The sequence below is a fragment of the Salarias fasciatus genome, chromosome 2, assembly GCF_902148845.1.
Source record: "Salarias fasciatus chromosome 2, fSalaFa1.1, whole genome shotgun sequence".
Lineage (NCBI taxonomy): Eukaryota > Metazoa > Chordata > Actinopteri > Blenniiformes > Blenniidae > Salarias > Salarias fasciatus.
In genome coordinates this window covers 18,033,345-18,060,283 of record NC_043746.1, presented here as the reverse complement: position 1 = coordinate 18,060,283, position 26,939 = coordinate 18,033,345, and the positions used below count along the sequence as shown (strand labels likewise).

The window sequence follows — 26,939 nt, the reverse complement described above, 5'->3', positions numbered from 1 at the left end:
ATGTGGGTGCGTGGCGCAGACTCGCCGAGCGGTTGACAGCACCCACAGCCAGCTTATTTACTTTGTGAGAATGACACATCATCAGTTAAATCCATGATTTATTTAAGACAGCCAAAGTGCCCGCTCGCACAGCGCCTCTGTATGCACACACTGAGTTCCTCTAATCCTCTCAAACTGCTTGTCGCTCCCATTGCTCGCCTCTCCTAAGTGAGCCCTTTACTCCCGTGCAGAAACCATTTGCACTCACTGTCCGTGCGCTCACATATGCTGCTACATACAGACTTCCCTTTCGCAATACACCTTCCTGCATTATGCACAAATTGCTCCCCTGCATGATCAATACGATGCACACCGCTGCATCAATGCAAATACACACCGTATCCGCTTTCATGAAAATGGAGATCCATTTCCTGTCTTGTGGGATTCGGACGAGTCCTCAGCTTCCGACTAGTTTGTATTGTGACTGGAATTAGGCTTTGTTGAGGAAATCTCGGCCGATAAATATCAGCATGTGGGCCTGCACTCTGGGATTTTACTGTTATCCTGCTGTGTGCGGAGAAAAGGAAAAGATGGAGCTCCAGGCTGAATCACTATTTCTCTTTACTCGCCTAATTCCAGACGCTGTTCGCTGGTCTGTGTTAGGCACACCGAAGTAAAGCAGTCCTGCAGTGTCTCCATCCTCAGCAACGCTTCATTCCCGTGCAGATTCAACTGTAGCTTTGACTTTGTTATTTGTTTCTCCAACTGCTTTTAAGTTTACAAAAGGATTCCTGTTTTTTTTTGGTTTTTTTTTGCGAATTCTGCTCTGAATATAGCACAGTCAATTAATGCCTTAAAATCAAACTGAATCCACACAGGATGGGAATGAGTCTTTCTGGATGCTTGTTTTTCTTGTTGTGTCTTACATTCAGGGAAGGCGGTTGCATCAGGCGCCCGTCTTTGTGTATCGGTGTCTGTCAGTCCCTTGGCAGCACTGCGGTTGATTGGAAGTGACAGAAAGAATAGAAAAGTGTGGCTCGCAGCATGTGAACATCCATAGATTGGAGCCAGTTAGCTCAGGCCTTTAAAGGGTGAACTTCTGATGCCAGGGCTGCTTGGAGGAACTGGAGATCTGAGAGACAAGAGTAGCAAAAAAGTAGAGAAAAATAGATCCATTTATTGCTGGAGGGCTGGTGGGAGAGATCCTCTTTGATGTGCCTGCTACAGCAAAATCTCCAGAAGCAGGACTGGAGTTTGCCTGAAACAATGAGGCTCTGGCCTTGTGTGTTTCCCAGCAATCGTGCCACCTAATGCTCACACAGAAGCCCAAGACGCTGACACACACACAACCACAAGTGGATTCCTCTCAAACCTTAAAAAGGCACACTGACCCCACATGCATGAGTGCGAAACCCATGTGCTGCTTTCATTACGGGCGCCCCCCCCACCTCCAGGCACGTAGCACTCACATTTGACATCTTCCTCCTCGGCACTCGCTGCCTGTTAGTTTTGATACTGTTGCTAGGGAACTGTCCCCAAGGATGCAGATCCACAGGTTTGTGAGTTGGAAAGGTGATGTGCTGTTCATAATACAAATGCTAATAGCCTTAAGGGAAGCGAGAGATGGAGAGAGAGAGAGAGAGAGGGAGAGAGAGAGAGCGCCTTGTTTCCCAAACACAACTCTCCTTTTCTTCACTTCCTGAAGCCTGCTCAGCTGCTGAAGATAGTCAATATTATATGTTGAATCCGTCTCGGCGTCAGCGCGGCTTAAGCGTTTGTTTTGTTCGAGCTCCCAAAAGACGGGACAAAGGCAGTCGCTCAGTTCGTGGGAGAAAGAAAAAAAAAATAAAAGAAGCAGAAGAAGAAGAAGCCATGTCAAGTAATGTTTATTCATAGGCATTTATCTAATAGTATTTACACATCTCATTAGACTCTCATGATTACTCATTACACATTGCATCTCCTTTTATTTGTCTTTTGTTTACAGAAATTGATGCAACAGTAATAGCTTTGTTTGAATAAGAAAGCGAAGGAGGCATCATCCACAGGGCAAGATGTCAACGTTCCTCATGTTTATTTTAGGGCGGTAAACAGGGGGCAGACTGACAATAACATTTCGGTATCACATATTCTAGTTGAATTCACACTCTGCTGCTGTTTGACGCCGCCGCCTCAGTGAGTGTTGATCCAGCTGCAGGAGTGTTACACAGTGGGTCTCATCCCTGTGTGAGTCTGTGATCGGATCCATGTGCAAATATCTATACAGCCAGTGGCGCCATGCCTTTCTGCTCCCCACACACACACACACACACACACACACACACACACACACACACACACACACACACACACACTGACACACTCTGCTCCCCGTGATTACAGAAAAAAAAAGGCCGTCCCCAAAGCACCAGAGAGCACGACTACCAATATCGTTATCGCATGGAGTTGACTAAATTGTGAATAAGCCCCACCGTTACTCCCCCGCCTGTGTTTGCATTATGCATCTCAACATGTAACGTCTCTCACGTAACACAGGGCGACGAATCACCTAACCTCAGAAAAGGTGTGGGTAACTTTAACACAAATAAACGTACACACTCATATTTTACTGTTGAACTTTTTTCTTTTTTTTTTTTTTTTAATCACCATTAATATACCTCATCACTCATTAAAATGTTTCTTGTTTGATGGTTTTGATTTTCTGTTATTGTCCAGATCTCACACTACTTGCTGTCTTTTCTCTGGAGTTTTTAATCTGTAAAAAGTTTTCTGAAGAAAGGCTTTTTACTGTAATAACAAGTGGGTTACTGGCTGCTTTCTACTCTTTGTGTACAGAAATAAAACTTTGTATTTGGCAAACTGCGAGCCTGTCTGTGCTTTTTATGCTCCTGTTGTTATTGCTTTGAGGATTCGGTAATGAAACTAAACTCCGAATGGTGCCAAATGTAAGCTGTTTATATTTATTTCTCGTGGCTTTATACTTGGATTTTTTTTCCTGTATCAGAATCAATATTTTCTGTTTTGAGACTTTACGACTACTTTTCTTCTCCATCCATCCAGTATATTCATCTCTCTGACCACAGCTTTGCTGTGACCTTTGATTCTTGATGACAAATTGAAACTCATTGGTCTATTGTGATTGAAAGTCGCCATTTCCTGTCTTACTGGTGTCTTTGTTCCCCTGGCTTGTTCTGTTTGAGTCCGGTGCAGGATTTGATTGGCATTTGACCTTCTTTTTGCCCTTATCGCACGCTGATCTGTTGCTCACGACATTATCTTTGCCTGAGCTGGTGGGCACTGGATTGCTGTCTTTATCTGTTGCACGATTATCTGGTGCACCCAGGCCGGCTTCATGAGCCACAGCCCTCTCTATATTTTCATTATCTAACCCCTCTCCACTCATTCTCACACACTCTGACTGTTCATCGGGCTGCTCGGCGTTCGCATCTGGATTTTTCTCCGCATCACTCGCTCCCTCTGCCTCAGCAGGGGGGTGTTTCTCTGAGCTCTCCCTCTCTTGAATATCACTCTTTTCAGTTTCCTTATCCGCTTCAGATTTCACTTCTGTGGTTTTCTGAGAGAACTTCACTTTCTTCTTTTTTGCTGCACTCTTTGTTTTGCTTCCACCAGGCCCCCACCTCTCCTGCGTTGTATCCCAGTAAGTCTTATTCTGGAGAGCATGCCGAGTGCGTACGGCATCGCCCAGCTTCTTTAGTTCTTGGCGAACAAAGGGTTTGAATGTTGGATCTAATGTCTCCACCAGATTTAAATCTCGCCGGGCTTCATCCTCATTGCACAGTGCCACGTGCGCCCGTGCCCTCTGGTACACCGCCTTGAAGTTACCTGCGAAGGAGGCCGGGACAGTGTTATTGGTAAAAGAGCTTTGTGACATTATAAGGTCAGCAAAAAAAAAAAAAAAAAAAAATAGAGCTAGAAAGCAGCTAAAGGTATAATAATCTATCAGAGGGAGGATGAAGGAAGCAGGCTGAATTCCAGTGGAGGGACAGGAGACCAACTGAAGAAGAAGCCGAAAGCCGGAGAGGAGTAAATGAAGGGAAAAGGAAAGCGTAAGAACAACCATTTCAGATCAGCCTCAACTATAAATAATTCATCACAGCTGAAACAAAAAGAAAACAGTGAATTCGTTTTTTGACTGTGATGTCCATGGGTGGGTGCCAGGGGAACAAAAGAGAGACGCAGCATTGCAGTTGCGAATGTTTGGTTTCTTCTTTCTCGGGTAAACAGACAGATCAAGGGCTGTTGCGGAGTGAATGCAGGCGTTTGCTGGGAGCCAGGCGTTTTTCCTGGCATCAGATGTTCACATTTGTAAGCTGAGAAATGATGGCATGTGCAGAAAAAAGAAAGAAAAAAACTAAACGAAACTTGCACGTAGTCATCTATTTCTACATCAAAAGAAGACTCTTCTGCTTCACCTTGAGCTACAAATTTCATTGTCACACTAACATCAGTGGGCCGGAGGGGACTAAGAGTTCGGCGGGATTTGGCCCATTTGATGTACGTATACCTGCCTTTGTTGAGTTATTTCTTACTATGACTGGAGACAAATTTATTGCTTCTCGTGTAAATGAATGTTACTACATCAACACTTAAATGGAAACTGTTTTCTGAGTGAAGTGCTGCAGCTTGGAAACGTTGAAACAACGGTTTGAAATGTTTCAGCACTGAATCTCACATGTCCAGAGAGATGAGGCCAAATCACTTATTAAAGAAAAAAAGTGTGCATTGCATTTTGCTGCAAATATCCTGTTTGCATAAACTTTAATTACCTTAATCATTATTTTCAGGGGAAGTAGGAGAGAATCCACCCCCCCCATTGTCAACATGTCAATGCTTCTGATGGAAAATTTCAGCTGACGTGGAAAATCTGTCTCCCCTTCTTATGTGCCATGTGTCTCATGTGTCACAAATATAAAAAAAAATATTCTATTTTAAACAACAGTTAATGGCTCATTTTCAATGAAGACAACCTAAAGCAGCCTTGAACTTCAAGTGTTTGAGTATCGTTGAAGTCAGAATTGATCTTCACCTATGAAGAAGTACTGTATATGCGCCCATCTCCCTTTTTTTTGGTTTTCCACACTACCTCTATGCTTCTTCAGAAGGTCGTTGTTGATGTCCACCACTTGCTGGTATTCCTTCAGCTCCAGCATGCACTGGCTGAGGTTGAGAGCCAGAGGAAGACGTACTTTCTCCAGCGACTCCATGTCGTCCTCCTTTATGTCCACCTCCTGAGAAAACAGAGTGGACAAACTGGACGTGAGGAGGGAAGCCGAGGGCAGAGGGTGATGTATGGCCGAGGAAATGCTGAGAAGATGAGACAAAAATGGAAGTGTGAGAAACAAATACGCAGACAGTGAAATGAAGAATTGGGAATGATGGAGCAGACTGAAGGCTCACTGAGATGGGGTCTGAGGTAAGGAGGAGAAATGAGGATGGAATAGTGTGAGTTGATAAGAGGACGTAATTTTCTGTGTATGGAAGGCGTAGGGGGGGGGGGTAAGACAGTGAGGTGTGGCAGAGGAGAGAGTTTAAGAAAGAGGAACGAAGCACAGGCTTGTGCTGTGACAGTGATATCTCTGTGGATCACTGTTATTTTTAGAGTTCTTTTTCTGCTCCTCACTTTGCCAGCGTACCTACAATGCCACAGCTGCTCTTCAGTAAAAAAAAAAGCAGGAATGACACATGATTACAGTTTACAGGCGACACCGAGCTACAGTGCTTTTCTAAGCCTACTTTCTGGCATTTCTGACTATTCATCACAGGCAAAGAATCACACTGGTGGCTGTGGAAGCGGCGAATATGAACCATGAAGACCATCTGGACAACGTCACAACAACAACTTCTATCATGCATATTATTTCTATAAAAAGAAACAAATTTCCTTTCACTTCTATACCCACTGTATCTATACCTGATGTACAGAAAGCTATAGATTTTTACAGCCAGCACTGGAAAAAAAGATAAGGTAGCAGCTGAACAGGGTGGCTGTCCATCAGGGATACCATCACTTGACTAACAGGATAAGGGAGGCAGGTGGGCTCTGGGTGGAGCCGGGCAGTGTTGGACACACAGATATTCTTGTAATGTGCAGACAAATCAAGTTATGTCCAAATCTGAGCATGAACTAAAACACTTAACCCACAGCAACACGTGGTGAAAACCACTGAGCTGGTAACCTTAATCTAATAGAGTTTGTTCATGGCTCTGGATGGTGAGTGGAGGCCGAGGTTAAAACATGTAAACTCCACACAGGGGCTTCTACACAGGGGACCACGCTACAGTACTAACCACTGCTACACCACATTTCCTTCTACCTTATTTGGCAGGAAGTCCACATAATCAATGGCCTCTTTGAACTTCTCCGAAGCTTCCTGGAAGCGTTTTTCTTTAATGAGAAAGTTTCCTTCTTTCTGCAGCAGCATGACCAGGCGTAACATCAGCTGCCAGTTCTTCCCCTCATATTTATCCGAGGTGTCCGGGCTGTTCGCAGACGGTTTGGCCTCCTCTTTGGCACCTTTTCCCTCAGTGGGCGGATCATTTTCGTTTTTAGAGTCTGGAGATTCACACAGATCTTTTTCCACTCCATCATCGGGCGCTGCGGTCACACTTTCGTCATCCGCTCGCTGCTGTTTATCATCCGACTCTTTCTCTGTCTCCTCCTCTTCTTGCTCGCTCTCATTCTTGTTCTCCTGTTTCTCCAGCATGTTCCAGTACTTCTCCTTCTCCTCCCAGTACTTCTCCCTCATGCGCTCCGACAGGGCGTTCAGCTCTCGGTGGATCAGCCTGGCCAGGGTGACGTCCAGCTGGGCCACCATGTTGAAGTCCCTCCGGGCCTCCTTCTCGTTCCACACAGCAGCGTGAGCCTTGGCTCTCTTGTAGTAGCCCTTCACACAGTCTGAGCAACATGAGGGGGAAAAAAACACACACAAAACAAAAATACAGTTAATCATGTTTGACCCAAAAATTCAATAATAATTCTGTTCTGTCTGCTCTGGTAGTAATTTGTCTTTTTGGACAAGGAGCCGTGAAGAGCTGTGATTATGTCTATTTATCACCAGCTCTGAGTTCGCAAATAATCTATGTATGCTGCACCTTTATTTCATACTGATCTATATGGGTTACTGTTTGACATTTTGTAATTTAAACATGTATTATCTCCAAGACACAGATCAAATGCAATAATAAGGTTGAATTAAGTAGCAGGAAGCAGATCGCTTCTGCCAGGATCAATTACTTCTGCAGGGCACTTTTAAAAAAACAAACATTATTTGTCGTCAAAGTAACAGTTGTGGTGTCTGGTCACTGAAGGTGTGTTTGGTCTGGTTAAAACAAACTGTGGCTTATTTGCTGCATCATTTTCTTTGAATTGTGGAAATGAGCAACGATGCAGCGAGCGAGTCCGTTTGAAAAGCAACTTGGATCAGCTTCTGAAAAAGTCTCCATGCAGTGTTGTGACAGAGCCAGACTGGTTCCTGTTTTTTGTGCCAAACTAAACTGATGTGCTGCCGTTCATTTAGTCGCACATCTTTAATCTGTTTGTGAGTTATTAGTTGTGAAAATTTGAAAAAGAAAACCAACAAAGAACTAAAACGCAGAGTCCTACAAGACAATTCATGCTCAGTGTGCTCTGTATTGCATTGCAGCCAGCAAATGTTAACATAAAAGTTTTGTCACATAAGATATGTCTTATAAATCAGGACTGCCGATGTTTGACTTCAGCTTACACTGCACATTCACATACAATGAATGTATTGCCGTCTGCATTACAGTCAGATGTGACAGAAACATTCATTAAAGTTAGATGGAATTCACTTTACATAGTACAGTTTGTTAGTTAGTCATTCATCCATTCAGAAGTGTAGCAGCAGTCACGCAAGGGACTCAGCCTCCATTAGAAATAATTCAGAGTTCAGTTTCTTGCCCAAGAACACTTGAAGACATGGAAAGAGTGTGATGGGGGATCAAACCTGCAACCCTGTGATGGCTGCTTTTCCAGCAGCAGAACCAAGAAGAAAAAGGAGGAATGAGAAACTGATTCAGGAAAAAAAAATGGGCAAAAAATGCCCAGCATGCCTTTATAAACTGGAACTTTTGAGTTGGAATCGTATTATCAAAGAAACGTTCTTTCTAAGTGTTTCCAAGCTAAAGCATTAGAATAAATGCAACTACTATGTGGCCTAAAAAAAATGTACAAAATGCTGTTTAAAATAATGGTGCAGAAAACCCTCTCAGTGGTGCATTTAATTCCTGCTTACAGCTTATTTGCGAGAGTTGAAACACTCCTAGAAATCAGTTAAATGAAAACGGAAATTGTAGAGCGGCGAAAAAAAATGTTTGTTTTTACGGTTTCTTGCATGGAGAAAGCAAACAAACTGCAAAATACGGGGCAGTATTTAGCGAGGTAGAATCTGTTTCCTCTGGCCAGAGTCAGACTGGTTCCTGTTTTTTTGTGGCAAACTAAACTGATGTGCTGCTGGTTGTAGCCTCACAGACATGTCTCACTGCAGAAATAGAAGAACTGGTTTTCCCCAAACTCATACACACACACACACATCCTGAGCGGCCTCGGCCTGTGTTTGTTTTACTCACTGTTGGTGGAGTTTTCTCTTCTTTTTCTCTGCAGTCAATTTCCTTCTGTTCTAAATCTTCATTTGGCCACTAGTTAACAGAATTCAGTGTTGCCTCTGGCAAAAGCTGAGACACTGCAGTGAGGCTTTCTCTAACGAACAACTAGACTGAAGGGATGAAAGTAGAAAAGTGGCTGATTTCAACTGATTCAGACAACACAACATCACTGACAGCGGGAGCTATAACAGGGGAAAAGATGTAAGTTTAATGTTTAAGAAAAGGAAGACGTTTCAGTCTGTCTTGTCTGACTTCATAAGAAAGTCAATAAGTGCATTTCTCATGTATGGAGTCCAACACACGCTGCAAAGACAGAGATACAGACACAAATCCACATGTGCACACATACAGTATACAGGAAATGTGGGAAAATATTACATCTCCAGCTTGAAAAGTCCTTGTAGATTTCAAAAATAAAGACGGTGAGAAAAAAAAAAAAAAAAGAAGCAGAGGTGAAGAGGAGGGTCAGTCGTGCGACTGGAAGAAGGCTCATTCTTTAAAGGCTCAGTTTTGTGACATCTCTTCATAATGGACCAGTGGAGCTGAGAAACCCCTGCCCACCACTTTCACATCTCACTGTCAGGCTCAGGCTCACTCACAAGCAGGTTTTCAACCTTCCCTCTTCAATCACACACACACACCCGCACACACACATGCACACACGATGGCGTTCCTATCACTTCAAAAGCTATTAGATTGACTTACTGGAGTCATTACTTGCTCATCCATTATTGTCCTCTTCACCTGATGCTCTTATCTCAAGTTCCCATATTTTATAATATTTTGCAGCGCGGGGTTTTTCTTTTTTATCCCACTACAGAAGTGTGACTTACCTGCTCTGTGACGGTGTAAACAGATGTGAGACGCCACAACATCACTACAAACACTCAATCGGAGAGCGAGATTGTAAAACAGAAAATCCAGGCTGAGGAATAAAGTGTAACATAAAGATAGCCTCTGTGGATCCTGCTTCTGGACGGGGGCATAATTCATGAGGCTCCGGAGTGGAGACTGTGCCAACATGTGAGGCTCCTCCAGGATATGAGTAGCCATGGGTATGACAGTACAATTCCCAAGGCTGCTCCGACTGTAAAACCCTCAGGAACGTCAGCCTCAGCCCTCCTACACACTCCTCCTGGAGACTCGGCTGCAGCGCGCGGCAGACAGCGCAGTAAACCCGACGCAGGCATCAGGCCATGACCTGTCAGGGTTTTATTACGCCTTGAATTTACTCTCACAGCTCATATCCAGAGGTGGAGAGAAATGTGTGCACTCTCATTAATCTGCGGAATTTGTAACATTTAATTGAACCAAAAAAATCTTCAGTTTGAGATATTATCTTGTTTGTTTTCTAGCGAAGATGTTACCTGGGAAAAGTTGCTCCCTCGTCATGTCACACATAACAATACTTAACAACCAGGAGATGTTATCCTTCACTAGGGTAAAGGATTACATCTCAAATTTGACACAGCTGTTTCCTCCAGCACGCAGTGATTTATCAACACACAGTTAACTGCCTACCGCTTCCCTTAACAGTGAAGGGCGTGAGACATGACTGGCATGCAATGCCAGCAAACACATTAAATGAAGCATTCAGCATGTTTGAGTAAATGTTCAGTGAATCCATCGATCCTCCATCTATCTCTTTCCTCTTACTACTGAATGCATACGCGGAGATAAGATGCAAACCCAACAGAGAAAACCCCCCAAACTCAGACCTGAGTGGCTGTGATGTGAAACCGTGAAGCACTTTCCACCGAGCAGTTTGTGAGTGAATAATGAAAAGAAAATTGAGAGTGACTCCTGCAGTTTTGATTTAATGATGATTCATTTGGTAGAATATTGCAGCCTCATCTGTTCTGAATCTTTCCGCAGCAGCTTCAACTGGAAAAACGTCTGAAACAGTGCGTAGCGGCAGTTTGCACCACATGACAGATACAAATGCAAGTATTTATTACTGGCATATTTAATACAATCATGAATTGGCATGAAGTGTCACAGCAGACAGAAAACATGGTCATTAAATGGCGAAAACCCCGTTTAATTGGCTACAGTGCTAATTGACATGACATAGATGGCTTAGTTATTCTATTCTAGAGAGAAAATTGCTTTAGCAGTAATGTACTAAGCTTTTAAAGGAAGATGGTGAATAAATAAAGAACCGGTGGACAAAAGTAATGCAGTAAGGAAGCATTAGACTAAAGAGAATCTAACTCTGTTGTTGGAAATGTATTGATGCAAACACAGCCTGAAGTCTAAGGCAGAAAACATCTCTTGAAACATTTACAGCTGTTTAAAAAATTTAAAATAATATGGTTTGAAAGATCTTCATATATTTTAAATAGTAATGGCTCTCTTACATAAATAACACCAGCACAACTTTTTTTTCTCTCTCTCTCTGCATTTGCGCTTATAGGTTCGAGGACTGAACGTCTGGTATGTTTGGTGTTTCACGCCTTTGTCAGATAAGTGAGTGACAAATAACCTCGCTTCATCTGAAGCACCTCTGTGAGCAGGTAGCACCAGTAAAGCTATGCAGCTCCAAGGTTTGGTACAATTATGCAAAAAAAAAAAAAAACTAAGCAACACAAAGTTTACACCAGTTATATTAAATCCCGCAAGAAACAGCGAGTAATGCAATGATTTCATTTCCGTAATTAAGAAATAAAAATCCTTGCAGGTGTATTTAACCCAGCTTTTGCTTTTACCTTTGTGTTTCTCCAGGAGTTCGGTGGTGTGCTCGATAACTTCGTAGTACTCCTCCAGCTCCAGCATGCACTGGCAGTAGTTCAACTCCAGGGGGACGATCATACGACCCAAGTTAATGTAGTCTATGTCTCCCGGCATCTCCTACACACATATAAGAGGAGAAAGAGGAACAAAAACATGTTCTTTGTGCAGCTGTATTGGCCGGGCAGCTCCTACACGGTATTTGAATATTTCATGTGAGCTGAGTAGGTTTTAAATATTTTCACACAAATTTAAACATGACATGGCTTCAGGACACTGAAGACACCAAAGGTATATCCTCTCCGGCCGAGACAGCTCGGCGAGAACCAAGTTCCTCTCTGTGTAAGCTTCCAACAATAAACCCTGAACATGTCTAAAGCTGCCAAAAGTTAATCTCAAGTATTAAGACTCCTACATATTCGGTTAATAAAACCTTGTACACATAGAACTTCCTTTCTCCCTCCAGTATTATACAGTACAGCGCTCGCCCTCTTCTTCCTTCGCCAGCCTCCTGTAATCAGGGACACAGTGAAGTAGAGCAAGACAGGAAAACAGGAACCTCCCACTGGAAAAGAATGAGCTGAATGTCCCAAAAACCTAAAATCCTTAGAAAACCTCCCAGTTCACCGTCTCGTCCTCCCTCCCCCATCCTTCACTCACTTTGGACTGGACGGTTTTCAGCAGCAGAACGGCTTCTTTGTACTTGCTGGCGGCCTCGCTGAACCGTCGCTGCTTGACCAGCGCGTTGCCCTGCATGTGGAGAGTTGGCACCGTCTGCAGCTTCTCATCCTTCTCCATCATCCAGGACTCTCGGTGGTAGGACATGGGGTCTCCTACCTGGAAGCAGCGGGAGCAGGAGGCAAACACAACACAACTGTGATTGGAGTCGAACGCTGAAACAGGTGGATTGCAGCGGCGAATTCATTCTGCACATTATTTACTATGTGCAGATTTTTACCTCGGATAATCAAATGCATCCTGGCGGTATCTTTGCCTTCGACAATACGTTGTTCTGTTAGTGTAAGAATTATTTTCCAGTGCTGAAGATATGTCACTCCACGCATCAAATAACAAAAACAACAATGAAACTGTCTGCAAGTGCACAGATTTAATTTACTTGGACTGCTGTGGGACCCCCCCGGTGAGTGTCAGGCTTGTTCTGGAAAATGCATTATTTCAAAGCTGTATTTGTTTAGCCAGAGAGAGGCTGGAGATCTGTCAGTGCTGTCAAATAGCATGTCTCAACTCTGAGAAAGGATTAGATTAATAGGTATATGTGTCTTTTTCACTGTCAGGCTGTGTGTGGATATATATATATATAAAACTGTGAGAGCAGCCGTTTACTGAAACAAATAAGAGTACAGATGAGTGCTTAACAGTGTCTCCTTCAGTTATGCAGGGTGACACGTGGCGTTTTTCCATTAACGCTTACCTGTAAGAGCTCCATGATGAATATGAGTGGCTGAGGGGTTCGCATGAGCTCGTCCAGCTCTGGAAACCCTGTGGAGTGGTAATGGAACATGTTTCCCATGCCACACATGTGTCGCTGGCCCTCCAGAGGGTCTTTCCCCTGAGCAATCAGCCTCATTCCTTTGGACACAATGGGGTACAAGCCCGTGTGCTGCAAAAGTGTCACATCAACAAGAACATCAGATCCAAAATAAGACACACAAGAAGTAATCACGCTAACCCCATGAGCGCTGCCAGCCTGTGCCAATCAGTCCCTACAAGGAAAAAGACAAGAATTCACCCAATTTTACTTGCAAATTGAATTTTTCTCCAGAAGGGAGTACACCAACATTTGCACAAAAGATTGCCGTATTTGTGTTTATAATGCCGAACATGTAGGCTACACAGGGTTGGTTCATGTGCATCATAATGAGGAATAAAAGCCTGGCGTCTCTGAGCATAAAGGCATACTTAAGGTTTGCTCAGGGGCCTTTTGATGTGTGCGTGCATTCTGCAGCGCAGCTTACCACAGCATCGCACCAGAACTCAGCCACCTCCCCGATCCTCATGGAGGTCAGCAGGGTCTCCCACACTTCCATCTTGAACATCTTCCCCACAAAGATCTCGGCCGGTCTGCCAGCCAGGCGACTGTCGTCGATGACCGTCCTCTCAAAGTTGTCCAACAGCGTCTGAAAATGGAAAACCAGCTGGGGGGCAAAGAGGGAGTGAGGCGTTAATGAAGGACGCCACATCAGTGGCCAGTTCATTACAGGGACTGCTAATTGCATTATTCAAACAAACAAACAATAAACAGACAATTTTAAAACGTGAACTTGCAGCAGAACAATGCTGCATTGTTTTTCCATAGAATAAAGTAGAATGATTGGATTTGATTAATTGATGAGTTGAATTTTGAAAAGATCTGGAACAAATAATACAGTTTGATGGTACTCAAGTGTATTCAGATCTACAAACAGTTACACATTTGAAGAAAAAGAAGCTTAACAAGAAATGAAGTCATTACCACTCATAATTTGAAAAGGAGTGTTGGGGTTTTAAAATTGTTCATTCAATTTTTTTAGGCATGATGAGCAACGACTTTCAAAGACGATTTCCCTTCATGTGGATGTATGCAATTCCTAGAAAACCTTATCATTAGATATGAGATGTGTTTTTTAATCTGACGATCTCAAATAAAAAAGTCAAAATTTTCTTCACTTTTCTCACTACCAAGGTTACACAAGCCACTTTTCAAAAGATTTTTTTCTATCTTTGACATATTGCAGATAAAACTTTATGAATCAAATTTAACTTAGAGAAACTGTTGGAATCTTTTTTTAAGATTCCCTCAAGAGGATCCTTTTTATCTTTTAGTTTTGTGAAGCTTTCTTCTTTTCCTACTTTTATCTTGCTGTTGTTATTCTAATCTTGGGTTTTTATTCTTTACAATAAAGATTGTTGAACCTTATGGTGTCATGATATACTTCAGACATTTGTTATATAACACACACACACAGATGGTTTTCATTATGTGTTCAATCTGTTTGACTGCAGGTGAGACAATGATGAAAGCTTTACCATAACCCTGACTGTAAATTGAGCTCATATCCATGTAATCTTCTATTTATAGCAGATTGTGTTTTGTAAGTGGGCCTGATAGCTGTGTGAACAACTGGGGATCATTTCTCTGTGGAAGCAGCACATACACACACACATACACACGTGCATTGCACAGTGATACAGACACACAGGTAAATGGAAATTCATGCTGGCATTGTCATGGAAAACACTTGGCACGCTGTCCGGGCCTGGTGCCATATGGCTGAGTGTGAGTGGGGAGGGGGAAAAAAGTTGGAGAACGGCAGATCAGTTCGTGAACAGAAACAAAGACGCCGTGCCAAAAAACATGCTGCAATTTGGTTGACCAAATGTTTGCTCTGTGTGCGTGAGCCAGGAACAGAATCCATTTCCATACTTCATGAATAATTCAGCAGGTTCTAATTGAAGTGTGCGACGCAACACGTGGCTAAAAATAAACCATAAAACAGACGTTTTTCTCTGAAATAATAATTACAGCAAAAGCAATTGTACTAGGAATTTCAATTATACAGTGTTTGAACGCGGGACCCTTCAGGTCATGTAGGATACCTTAGTCCCAGGTGGAAAGTGGGGCATCGGACCAGTGCCTCCAGCCAGAATTGACTTCTTGACTCCTGGATGGTTCAAAAGATATGTCTCCTCCATTGTCACCCTGATAAAGAAAAAAAAAAAGGGACAGTGTTTTCTGAGATGTCTATATAAGTGTGTGCTCTTCTGGCTTTCTAATAAGCCCGGTGTAGAGAGAGTGTTGGCTGCTTCGCTGCTCTCTTGACAGATGGCAGGATTAGACAGGGTTTGGAGATGGCCACTTTAATCTCGGGAGCTAATCCCTCGCCTACCCCTACGATTGGTGGGGCAGTCCCTGCAGGAAGGAGCAGGAGAGGTGGGGATGACCAATGGGCCCGGCATCATGTGGAGGAGAAAGATCACTCTGGAACGAGATCATTCTGGAAGGGGATCATTCTGGAAGGAGGCGCTCTGCTGATGCAGTAATGGACTGATGATGCTGTGGTCTGGCATTGGAAAACCTCAAGTTCACACAGGAAAGTGCACTGGGAGTGCTTAGTTAATCTTTTTCTAGGGACAATTCAATCTAAAATAAGCCCTCAAACAGCTATAATTACTAGAAGTTTTCTTATGAGTGCTGTATTAAATATTTTGTTGATAAAATATCACCACTGACTTCATTTTGTGCTTAAAAATGGCAGAAAAAAAAGTGTTTCTTTTTTCATCCTGATGCAGTCCGCAGTTATCGGGCTTCAGAAGAACCCATTTATCCAAGCAGGTGGACATTAAACACATGCAGGTCGGGCAGACTCCGGGCCCAGGACTGTGAAACACTGATTTAAACAATAGATGAGGGTCTCTCTGGTTGGCTGCTCCTTGTTTGACCTGTAGGTAGCCGTTTCAAGTCCCACTGTGGTCACACTATTCTCAGGATTGTGTCCTTGAGCGAGACACGAACCAGAGTTGCTGCACCAGAAAGGAAATGGCTTTTCATCTTTGGAGATTCGAGCTCGTGGTCCACTGAGCTGATATCAAGTACCTCGTGTGCAGACTGGGAAACTGCAGTGCAGTAATGAGGTCCATTTGGGTCATTGTGCAGGTTCAAAACTAAACCAGGGTAGGAAAAACTACTCTATTAGAAACAGAGATAGATAAAAAAAAAGAGAGAAAAAAAAGCATCTGAAAGAACTAAAGGAAGGAAGAGGTGAAATTACTGACAAGAAAAACACAGAGGATGTGACTGCAGTCATTAAGCATTCAAGAGCAGCAATTGTTAAAAAAAAAAAAAAAATGTGATAGATATGCCAAATCCTAGCAACAAAAGAATACATGGAAAGGTGTCAATGACCACTGGGACTTAATAAAAAAAAAGTAAAACGTCCACCCTGGATAGAGTAAACACAGACAGACACGCACTCACATTTAGTGTGCCCAGTTGGCAGAGAACCTGGAGTGTCTGGAGCAAACCCAAACACGTAAAGGGCGAACAAGCAAATTCCGCACTTAAACTCTCCTAAGCCTGGGTATGCTCGCTTTGAGAAAACAATACAAAGAGCTACTCAATGATGTGGCCTTTTATTAGATAGAAAAATCAATGTAGATTTTTTTTTTCTTTTAATTTGATTTACTGTGTTTTGAATAATTAGGCTGAAAGAAAATACTGACACATAAAAGGCTATTATGGAAAACTAAAGAGAGAAAATCTCTGAATTACACAATGGTAGCTCCTAGATGAGGTTTCTGTACTTTAATTCATTGTTTTTTAAGTCTTTTCCTCTTGATCAGTTTTCAGGTTTAATGAATGCTCTCTTATTAGTGATTGAGCAGCACATTGTAAAATGGCAAATTGGAAGATTTTCAAGATCCATGTTTGAGCTCCTCATCCTGCTGCTGGAGCTGTGAGCTGTGACGGAGCTCCCTGACACTGGACAGTGTGTTTCCCTCTATAATGTCTTGATAATCTTGATTTCATTGTGTTCCGCTCAGCTTCCAAGCAGTTTGTGCTGGAGACAGCACGCAGCCCTGCTACAAAACCAAAACCTCCTCTGTATTTTCCAGCGAGAACAGTGTCCTTGTCTGTGAAAGACTCATTTCTTCCTCCGCGAACACGGAGCTGATATGACTCACCCAAAAAGAAGAAGAAAAAAAAAAAAAAAAGCAACTAATTTTGCTTCGTCTACCTAAAGGACATTTTCTCCGGAAGCACAGTGACATGTCAACATTCGGCCGTGACTGGAGGCTGCGTCTTTTCAGAAAGCATACACTGTTTCCACCTTTATGAACTATACTTCTGTTCAATCTCCATTCAGTCTTTCATCGATGGAACCTCAAGCTGGCTGGTGAGATTTGTAGCACTCATAAATGAGCTTTTCTTCTGTCACACCAAATTAGTCACTAAAAACTTACTTTTAGTTTAGCAGACTTACAGATCAGAAAACAGCAGTGATCAAAAGTCAGAGAACCCACAATTGTTTCTATCAAACATTTTTAGAGATTTGCTAATGTTTAACATTACTTTATTTTCAATGCAAGTCAAACGCATTCAGAAAGTCTTTTCTTCTCTACTCTTCACTGAGGGCGAAAAGTCACGAGTTTAGGTTTAAGTGTACCATCCTTGGCCACGTTTATATAAACAGTCGTTCCAGATACAGCAAGAAACCACTTGGTTATTAAATGAATGCATACTTTCTTTATGCAGTGTCTTAGGATCTTATGACTGTAGGAAGTCTATGGAAACACCCTGAAAGGAAAAACTGAGGGTGTACACTTCCTCTCGCCGGCTGTCAGCAGGGATAAGCACCACTCCTCCCCTCACAATACAGCAGGCATGGATGAATTTACAACCTGTGAAGACTGCATCTTCTCCTCTCACCATTACCCGGAAGGAGATAGTGCGGCACCCCCCCGACATAGAAACATACATGAACTGAACAGTAAACCTCAAACACATGTTTTCCCAAAATTGGAGAAAACCAGAATATTTGGTAAAAATCCTCGGAGAACATGTGATCTCTACAAACAAAAGCCTCTGGATTCACTCGAGTTGGAGTCATCTCACTGTGAGGAGGAGCAGAACTACCACACTACTGCAGCTGCCAACACTGGATGTGAAAAGTGGCATTAAAGATAAGAGGTCTGACCTATTTGGAGTGTAACATAAACTGTGTGACTGTTCAGGATCAGTACGTTCAGTGTGTGCTGGTTCACAAAACACAAATGAAAAATGACGAAGCGATGCCACTCTGCAATTTTAGGCTCCAACCCAATTCAGTAACATCTTACCCACACAGGAGAGGAAATACAGAAAAAACTGAGCTTTCCTTTAGGAAATAGTTATTAGCATGACAAACACAAACAACAATTTTTGCCACATGAAAACAAAACAGTTTATTCATACGGTAACAATGTTTTTTTATCACATTTTTAAAAAAAGAAAAACTAACTTTTGGGAGAATAATTGCTATGCAGTGAGGGGAATATATGAAAAAGAAAAACTCAGAAGAGTGACACAGCAAGTCCGTTGATAAAGTCTCCCTCCTCCCAGGATGAAGGCTCTCCTCCTCCTCCTCCTCCTCCTCCTCCTCTTCAAGACGACATGAGACTGCCCCCTGGTGGTCACTTTTCTATGAGTGAGTCCAGCTGCTCCTGCAGCGAGGCCAGCTGTTGGGAGGAGAAAAATAGGAGGCGTGATTGATGCCCGGCCGCCCCGGGGTGTAATTGGAGGGTAAGTGGATGATGATTAACATGTCTTTTCACATTAATTTGCCGCCTTCATTTGTCAATACAAACAACGACCCCCAGACAGTGGGGTGGCCTCGACGCCATACTTTGCAGGAAAGGACTCCGCTGTTCGCTGCTGACAAATTAAGTTTCATTTGATTCGATTTGAACTTTTCTGCCGGACGGGGAAACTGTCGGCTTCAAAGACGACAGCTGGCACAATGCGATTTGCAAAACATGGTATTTGACATTTGCACGAGATGAATCGAGGCCGAGTGTGGAGAACGGCAGGAAGCTCGCAGTGGGCAAGAAAAAGGGGAAGAAAAAAAAAAAAACCCCAAAAAAGGTTCTTACCTGCTCCATCTCCTGCTCCTCCTGCTGAATAATCTCATCCAGAACGGGTTGGAGGCGGTTCTGTGAGAGCGGAGAGACAAACAATATTTGTTGGAGTCGACACGCTGAGCCTCATTAAATTGTGATGGCTTTAAATGTGTCTGCCTGGGCCGCTCATGTCACTATCTTCTCCCTGACAGAAAGGCCACTTGGAATGCCAGTCAGAGACAGCTGACCTTTTCTATGCGACTGTGATAATAACGACTGGCGATGGGGCTTTGACGGTCCCAAAACACCGGGCAATGAACGCTCTAAATGGCAACGTAAAAAGGGCCGTGTCCGCTCATGTTTCACTCTTTGTGAAAGTCTCCACTAAAGAGCGCCTGGCAGAGGAACGATTTTTCAAGTTTCAGAGCGTGGATAAACTCGTATGCTAGACTGCTGCAGAAAAGTAATGTCACATTTAAAGTTTTATAATTCAGGACAAAAACAAAAAAAACAAAAAAAACACTGAAAGCAAACAAATGGCCTCCAACGGTGTGTGTAATCGGCCATTTTTAAGGTTTTCCCCTTGCAACACTTTTGAGAGAATTTATGCTGCGTGACAACTTCTGCCTCAGAGCTCATCTGCATCTTGTTGTTTATGTTTCTGTACATGCAGACCTAGTTTCTGAATGACTGTGAGGGAAATAAGAGCGCGTGTTTACTGCTTACTTTGAGGGCCTGGTTATCCACTCTCATGATGAGCTCCTCCTGCTGTTTCTTTCGGGTGCGGGTTTCCTGAAGCTTGGCCTTGATGCTGTTGATCTGCACCTGGTACTCCATAACTGGGGGAAAAAAAACAACAGAAGGTTCATGCGCTGGAACAGAGGCGCTCAGAGAAACGTGTCATTTGTTCTTCTGTTTTTCTAGCAGGGGCAGAAGGCTGCGGAAAGCTGGCGTTTCGTAAACTGTGAGCGTCGCTGCACTACACACAAAGCCAAGGACGGAGATATGCATGTTGGGTTTTGCTGCCAACATGAGAAGACCGTCATTTCAGTCTGACAAATTGTGGTTAATGACGACAATCTGTCCATTTAACAAAACTCGAAAAGACACGACTAAATCAGCCTGCTGTGGGCACCGCGCGGATCTCATTAAATACAGACAGAGCGATAGCGTCTCACAGCAACCTGTGGCCAAAGCGAGTAAACCATCTTTTAAACCAACAGCGTCCCTTCACCGCTTCCACCCGACCGGCTCTCGGTTCTCTCACACAGCTGTTGTAATACACAGAAATCAAGCAGAAAGAGGTCCCCGCAGACTCATTCACCACACCTCTGCACAGCTGCCAGACGTGCACGGCCGCGCTAGGGCGTGTCGGGGAAGGTTCTGCCCGGATACCGCAGTGGAGCTGACTGACAGCTACACGTATGTAGATCAGGATGCGCCGCGCTGTCGGGACGGACATCCGTCTGAGCCGCACGCTGAGCCACGAACACCCGTCAGACTGGTTTGTTGGTGGGGGGGGATGAGAGCTGTCTGGGTGTGTCTCTCTTTGGCTGAGAGCACAGCAGGTCCATTTGTTTAACAACAAAAAACAAAAAAAACCCCAGAATTATCTGTTTAAGTTCGTCTAAGTCTGAGTGAAAAGATTCAGCTAAATCAAAACACCTGGCAGAGGTTGTTCTTCACCTCTGCTTTCACATTCGTCAGTTTATAGTCTCCCACGATTTTAGTCCGGACGGCTGCAACTTAACAACCGCGGCTGTACGACTCAGTAAACTGACCGAGAGAATCAGCATTCGTTCTGAGGAGTGCGAAGGATTACATAACTCCAATGCTGCACTTACCTAACTCACTGGGGGACAAGAACATCTTTTAGTACGTGGCTCCAAAGCAAAAAAAATGCACATAAGTTTGCATCTTGCGCCATATTTACAGCTGACAAATGTAACCTTACAGTAAGCTCTACATGTTACTGTTAGGCTGATTTGATCCCTTACTTGATGGGTTGGGTTTTGGTCTTTAGAAAGTGAAGAAGTTAAAAAAGTCTGATCTTAAAAAAGCTGGCAGTGTGAGAAACAGTTTGTATCAACCAATAGATCACAACTAAAAGTGAATTTTTGATGAGTAAATGGAACAAAGTATTGACATTTCTGAAGCCAGAATCGTGGAAAAAAGACCTAAAGGGAGGAATAAATACAGAGTAGTTGTCATTTCAACACTTGATCAAGCAGCTGATTGATTAGTAGAGGATTCACTTCAGTGATTATCCGAGGAGTAACAAACTCGAGCAGTCTAAATCATCAAATACGAGACTTCAATGTTTATTTGATTGCTTTGGCTCTACTTGTCAGTAAAACCTGATGTTTATGTGATGATACTGTAATGTGACTTTAATACGGCTCTCCCTGGATGTGTATATACACGCCTTGATGTAGTCTTACCTATCTGGCTGTTCCTGTCGCTTTCATGCTGCGCAGAATCCGACTCGTTGAGTTTGTCTTGGAGCTGTCGGACCAGATCATCCTCCGTGTCCATGATATTCAGGTCCTCGTCCTCGTGCCGGTCCCCTTCGTCCTCCTCGTCCTCGCTGGAGCTGCTGATGTCGTTGAAGATCTCCCTCAGCTCGTCACGCGGGGCTGCACACGCACAACGCACATCAGCATTATTAACATGAGCACAAACACGGAAAGACTGAGCATTCACAATGTGTGTTTGGGTTTGATTTAGGTCAGAATTTGATGTAAACAGAATATTTCAGAGCAGCAGTCCTACATGAGGTGGAGAATCTCAGAAACTAGAGTGTTCTCTCACTTGACATACAAACACTGCTCCAACACTTGGCAGCATCCCAGAAGGCACCAAAGCGTTCAACTAAACTGTGCTGCTGAATGAAAATTGATGTTTTCTACTGAAAGTGTTTTTTTCAAATGTCATTATTCATAGAATAATACATTTACAATGACAATGCAAGCTTAATTCGATAGTGTCCTAAAAAACTGGATGGTAGTCTCTGTACTGTGTGCATGTGACATTTGTTGGAGGACAAAAACTAAAGAAGATGTATTTCATAATATAGGGATCGCGTCATCATTGCTGCGTTTGAAGACGGTCCAGAACTTTAATAAATAATTCACACAGTTCATTCCAAACAAAATTGAATGCCTGTTTTTGGATTACAAAACAATATTGTGTTACTCTCAGTGATTTAGCAAAAACAATGGTCTTCAAGCACTGGTGCCTCGTCCCTCTATAGGCCGAGTGACTGATGTACGCAGCGCATCCACCTGTTACATGAGGTGAAGACCGGTGAAATCCATCATGCCTTTATAGAATGCGTTTGGTTTTTTTTCTTACCGGTGGATCCGTGACCCATCTTGTGTCCTGAAGTCCCAGGCGAGGAGTCCAGGTTGCCCAAAGAGCCATGCTGATCGGCTTCCTTCAACTCGTCCTCTGCTATGATTTCCCATCCTGGACGCCGCACGTTAAGGGCAACACACCTGCTGCAGATTCATTTCAACCTTCAGAAGTCCTTTGACCAACTTTTCTTTGAAGTTGCATCGAAGGGTAAAAAGCAGACGAGTCTCCGCGGGAAGTGCCTCCGGTTTAACCTCCATTTGTGTCATGTGTGTGTCTGCTGCTGCATGCGAGCACTAAAAAAAACTATAATTAGAATCCAGCTTCACTGTGACCAGCTAAGCAATGATAATGAACAGTCCATCTCAATTAAAACGCAGCAAGCAGCCACTCAAAGCAGCCCTGCTGTGCTCTTATTCTGTCAGGCAAGTTCAGAGTTTCATTAGAGCGCTAATAGCTTCCTCGCACAGCGCATCTCTCACAAAGGCATTAGACAGAGTCAAGTCAGGTGAGCCGGGAAGGAGTGAGGATGTGGAAGTTGGGATTTGGATCAACCTATTTTAAGACGTTGAATGAGCGTGAGGCTGCATTTGTCTTAAAAACGCCACAAACAATATCCCAATTCAATTCCACAAAAAAAAAAGTATTATTTTCCACGTTTGACAAAAATTCTACAAATCCATACAGACAAGTATTTGTGTCTCTGATCAATTAGCTTCTGAAAGGATACGGACACTGACGGCCTCGGCGTCTGTGCTCAGCAATCTCTTCACTTCCTTTTCAACATCGGGAGATTCAATGTACTGCAGGAGACACAGACAGACAGAGAGGGAGGGAGAGATCAGGTTACTCGTAACGCAGCATCTCTTCAACCCGCCCACGCGCACATGCATATAAACACACATGCAGGCACACGAAGGTAGCAGCTGGCCGCATGCCAGGAAGCACATTAGCGATTAAAACCAGAAGGAGCCAAATCAATATGGCTCAGCTCGGCACCTTCAGTAAGATTTATTCAGAAGACAAAGCAGAAGTGTAGTGCTCGAGCTCACTCACTTTCGCTCTGATCAAAGCCGTAAAGAAATAGCCTTTTTGCATGCCTATGGGGCAAACGAAGACGGAAGGGCTTTATTTATATGTAAATCTTGGTTTTCACTTTCACCACAGTTCCTGTTTTATGAAATGTAAATGTCTTGTTGGAGGAGAGCCGGGGAAAAAGATGGATCATCAAACAGGATACTAAAGAGATGCACGGGAAAAGGGAGGAGAGCGCTGGAGGGAAGAGGAAAATGTCAAAAACCTTCTTTTTCGCAGTCTTCCGAAATCTTCTCTTGCGCGTGTTCTTCAGGGGGGAGGTGACTGAAGACCAAAACAACAGGATTAGCGTCCTTAAAATGGGTCAATTAGGTGTGGAGGGCAAACTACGCTGCCTGAATCGCTGATGAATCAAGTTCATGGCAAAAAAACAGCCCAACAGGAGTGTGTGTGGATGTTTATCTACTCACTGCCGTGATTCCAGACAAATTTCTTGTCCTTGTCTTTGTCCTTCTTTTTGCTCTTGGGGTCGGTCCCAGTCGGCTCCTCCAAAGGAGGGTAAAGGTCTCCATCTAGTGTACATACCAGCATCTAACCCATGAAAGCAAGAAAATTAGAGATGCATGAATAAACGAGCTCCAGCGAATGATGAGTCAGTGTAACTGACAAACACAGCTGTAGTAGAGTCTGTTTTCCACATTTTACTATGAAGGTTATGCAAATATAAAAAGTACTTTCTTTTTGAAGTAAATCTAACCTGTAATCATTCAAAACAGTGAAGTTCACTTCCTATCAGCTCGTTCAACTCTCTGAAGTGGCTCACCTGACAAACATCAGCAGTCTTGTAAAATGTCTTTTTGTCCACCGTTTTCAGTGATTCGATCATGCAGGGCAGATCCACCAGTTTGCAGGCCAGCGGGACGCGGTCTACCCGCACGATGCCATGACGACCATCAGCTGCAGATCAGGAGCACAAATGAGAAGGAAAGTGTGTGAGAATGATTGAGCCGGTGAACTTGTTTGCACGATCATAGAAATAAAACAAACAGCAGTGATCAGATAAATGTAATAATCAGATCTAATATGTTTATATGCACTTCAATTTCAACTGTCACGACACTACCTAATTTATTTAGAGCTTATGCTCGCACAATGAAAATGTATGTCTCACAGAAAAACAAAAGTGTGAACTCATAACATAGGAAATTCTGCATTAGAATGTCAATAAATAACCTGAGAGATTTCCATTTTAACACAGAGTAAATCAGTGTTGGAACTGTGAGGTGACATTGGTCGTGCTCCGACGATTGATGGAGAAGCTTACGGTGTAACTCGATGGTGAGTCTGTCCTTCATGTTCATACTGCTGGACTGAGCGATTCGTCTCACTGTGGAGGCGTACTCCTGTAAAAGACAAAATCAATAAATAAATAAATAAAAAAAATCAGCTTATGGTCAGATCTAACTAAAACTGAAATGACTAATTAGTGTCTCACCAAAGGAAGCCTCAGAACAAACTGGCTCTCCAGCTCATATGGTGCATCCTCCTTATTCTTGGAGCCAGTCTTCCCACCTGGAATTGACACAAATTACATGCTTAATTGGTTACCAAGCTACATACTCTCAACTAGCACTTCACTGTACGGTCTGACTTGGTCCAATATGACAGTTCTGCAATACATTCTGTCTGAGAGGTTTGACTTTAAACTTATGTTTATTGTGAAGGTTGTGATTAGCAACGATTAGAACTGGACTTGACAGGAATTTAACATATGTGACAGGAGGAAAGTAAAATGTAAAATACATTCTTACAAATATTTGAAGCTATCTGAATAGCCAATGGAATTAGTCTGAACTCAGTCTTATAGCTAGAGTACTAACTCAGACATAATGCCGATAAATCTGGCTGGTACAAAACAGACTGGATGTGACTCCCAGAGACACTGAATGTAGATACTGGTCTGCTCTATCACTAAAATTTATATTTTCACTCATAAATTATTTCATGTTCAATTTAACCTTTGAAGCAGAAGAGGGCGGAATAGTCTAGGAAAGATTCTTATCAATATTAAACAGAAAAAGTATACATACATACAAGATACAAAATATAAAATCTTAATAGCAGAAAATAAAATATATTGCACTCAGCCTTTGGTGTATTTGTAGGAGATAATCAAATCTTCACTAAGTATTTTAATTGTGTTGATCAAGATTACAGCAACCAATAATGTAAAGTTGTGTAGCGGTTAACAGTTCCCATGTTCAAGTCCAGGCTGGGCTTTAGGGACATGATGTTTCCCCTGTGCACATAGATTTCTCTGACTACTTTCATCCCACAATCCCAAAACATGTTTGAAGCTGATTCTAAAGTGCACAGAGGTGTGAATCTGAATGTGTGTATTGCTATGTGCTCGACTGGCAACCACTCCAGAATGTATCCTGCCTCTGCTCAGTTAGCTGCTGTATTAGGTAATCTGAGCATGATGAAGAAAGAAAAACTTTACATATTTTTATAACGTCTCCAATTTGGCCTTTGTTATGCTCTGTTGTTTAAGGCTTTTCTCCTAAAAGCAAATATTTTCCTCATTGTGTGAATCTCAAAACACACTTAAGTAATAAAACTCAAACTGTGTACAAATCCACAGAAAATACAGCACAGCACAGATTACCAAACAACAAAACACAGCTACATAACTATATTTAGAGTAAAGAAATGAAAAAAAAAATCCATCGATTTGGAAGGTATTTTTCAGAGTGAAACGTAAAGCGGTTTTGGACAGTCAGCGCAAATTACAGATTGCTCTGCGCAGTGATGGATTCCTTACTGAGGTCAAGCCAGTGATTCCTTAATCGCGCAAAGATCCGTCGATCGCGCTGCGCATTTCACTAATACAACTTAGCATGCAATGTCAAAATCCAACGATCAAGTAAGTTGTTCCGTTTTTGTTGTTTCAACATAGATTGAAAGCCCCTGTAAATTGGTGGATTGAAACAATTACCAACACTGGAAATATGTTTCAAACTCTCACCGAACTCTCTCAGGTTGTGTGGACATTGAAGTTGCTCCAATGAAAATTAACCTCTTAAATGATGTACATACCAATAGTCATATATCTACGGATCCATTATTTGCAATGGGTAGATCGAGCGAATCAACCTAAATTCTACAACAGACTACCTTGGTTTATGCTCCGCTTAATTGAGTCAACTACATGTACTTCGAATGCCGTTGTTTGGTAAATTCAGGGGTAGGGGAGCGCATAATCTGACATACCTGGCTGTTAGCGTTACAAAACGCTTAATAACTGAGGGACACTATCGATCACAGTTTGAGAGAATATTACAACAGCACAGCATAGTGCGAGCTAATCGTTAGCACAACACGGCGCAATTGACAATAGCCAATGCTAACCTACCTTTCGCTTTAGAAGTCATCGTGCTGGTGACCCGAAATATCCAAAGTGAGGGAAAATGGATCAAGAGGGTGAAATATAATGATGAAGAAGGTAAAAATCCACTCAGTTTAGCAGCGAACAACAAGCTCCGCCATGAAAAAAATCCGCAAACCCAGGATAGATTCAGGTTCCCTCGGACATTTCA

General features: G+C 42.9%; 2 protein-coding genes across 2 annotated transcripts; both read right to left on the bottom strand.

Moving 5' to 3' along the window:
- Positions 1-1,055: 1,055 nt before the first annotated feature.
- On the bottom strand, positions 1,056-15,349 carry LOC115405104 (uncharacterized). Its single transcript, XM_030114566.1, has 10 exons — positions 15,249-15,349; positions 14,953-15,055; positions 13,332-13,511; positions 12,788-12,976; positions 12,016-12,192; positions 11,334-11,475; positions 6,315-6,895; positions 5,084-5,228; positions 3,145-3,822; positions 1,056-1,111 (listed from the first exon to the last, which is right to left on the bottom strand). Exons 1-10 carry the CDS (start codon positions 15,347-15,349, stop codon positions 1,056-1,058), a joined length of 2,352 nt encoding a protein of 783 aa, XP_029970426.1.
- A 2,933-nt stretch (positions 15,350-18,282) lies between these two features.
- On the bottom strand, positions 18,283-26,901 carry taf7 (TAF7 RNA polymerase II, TATA box binding protein (TBP)-associated factor). Its single transcript, XM_030116177.1, has 12 exons — positions 26,756-26,901; positions 24,836-24,912; positions 24,665-24,743; positions 24,164-24,297; positions 23,811-23,931; positions 23,606-23,664; positions 23,036-23,108; positions 22,306-22,419; positions 21,393-21,587; positions 19,678-19,790; positions 18,985-19,044; positions 18,283-18,570 (listed from the first exon to the last, which is right to left on the bottom strand). The coding sequence occupies exons 1-12, from the start codon at positions 26,772-26,774 to the stop codon at positions 18,526-18,528; spliced, it is 1,089 nt and encodes a 362-aa protein (XP_029972037.1). The 5' UTR covers positions 26,775-26,901; the 3' UTR covers positions 18,283-18,525.
- Positions 26,902-26,939: the final 38 nt, after the last annotated feature.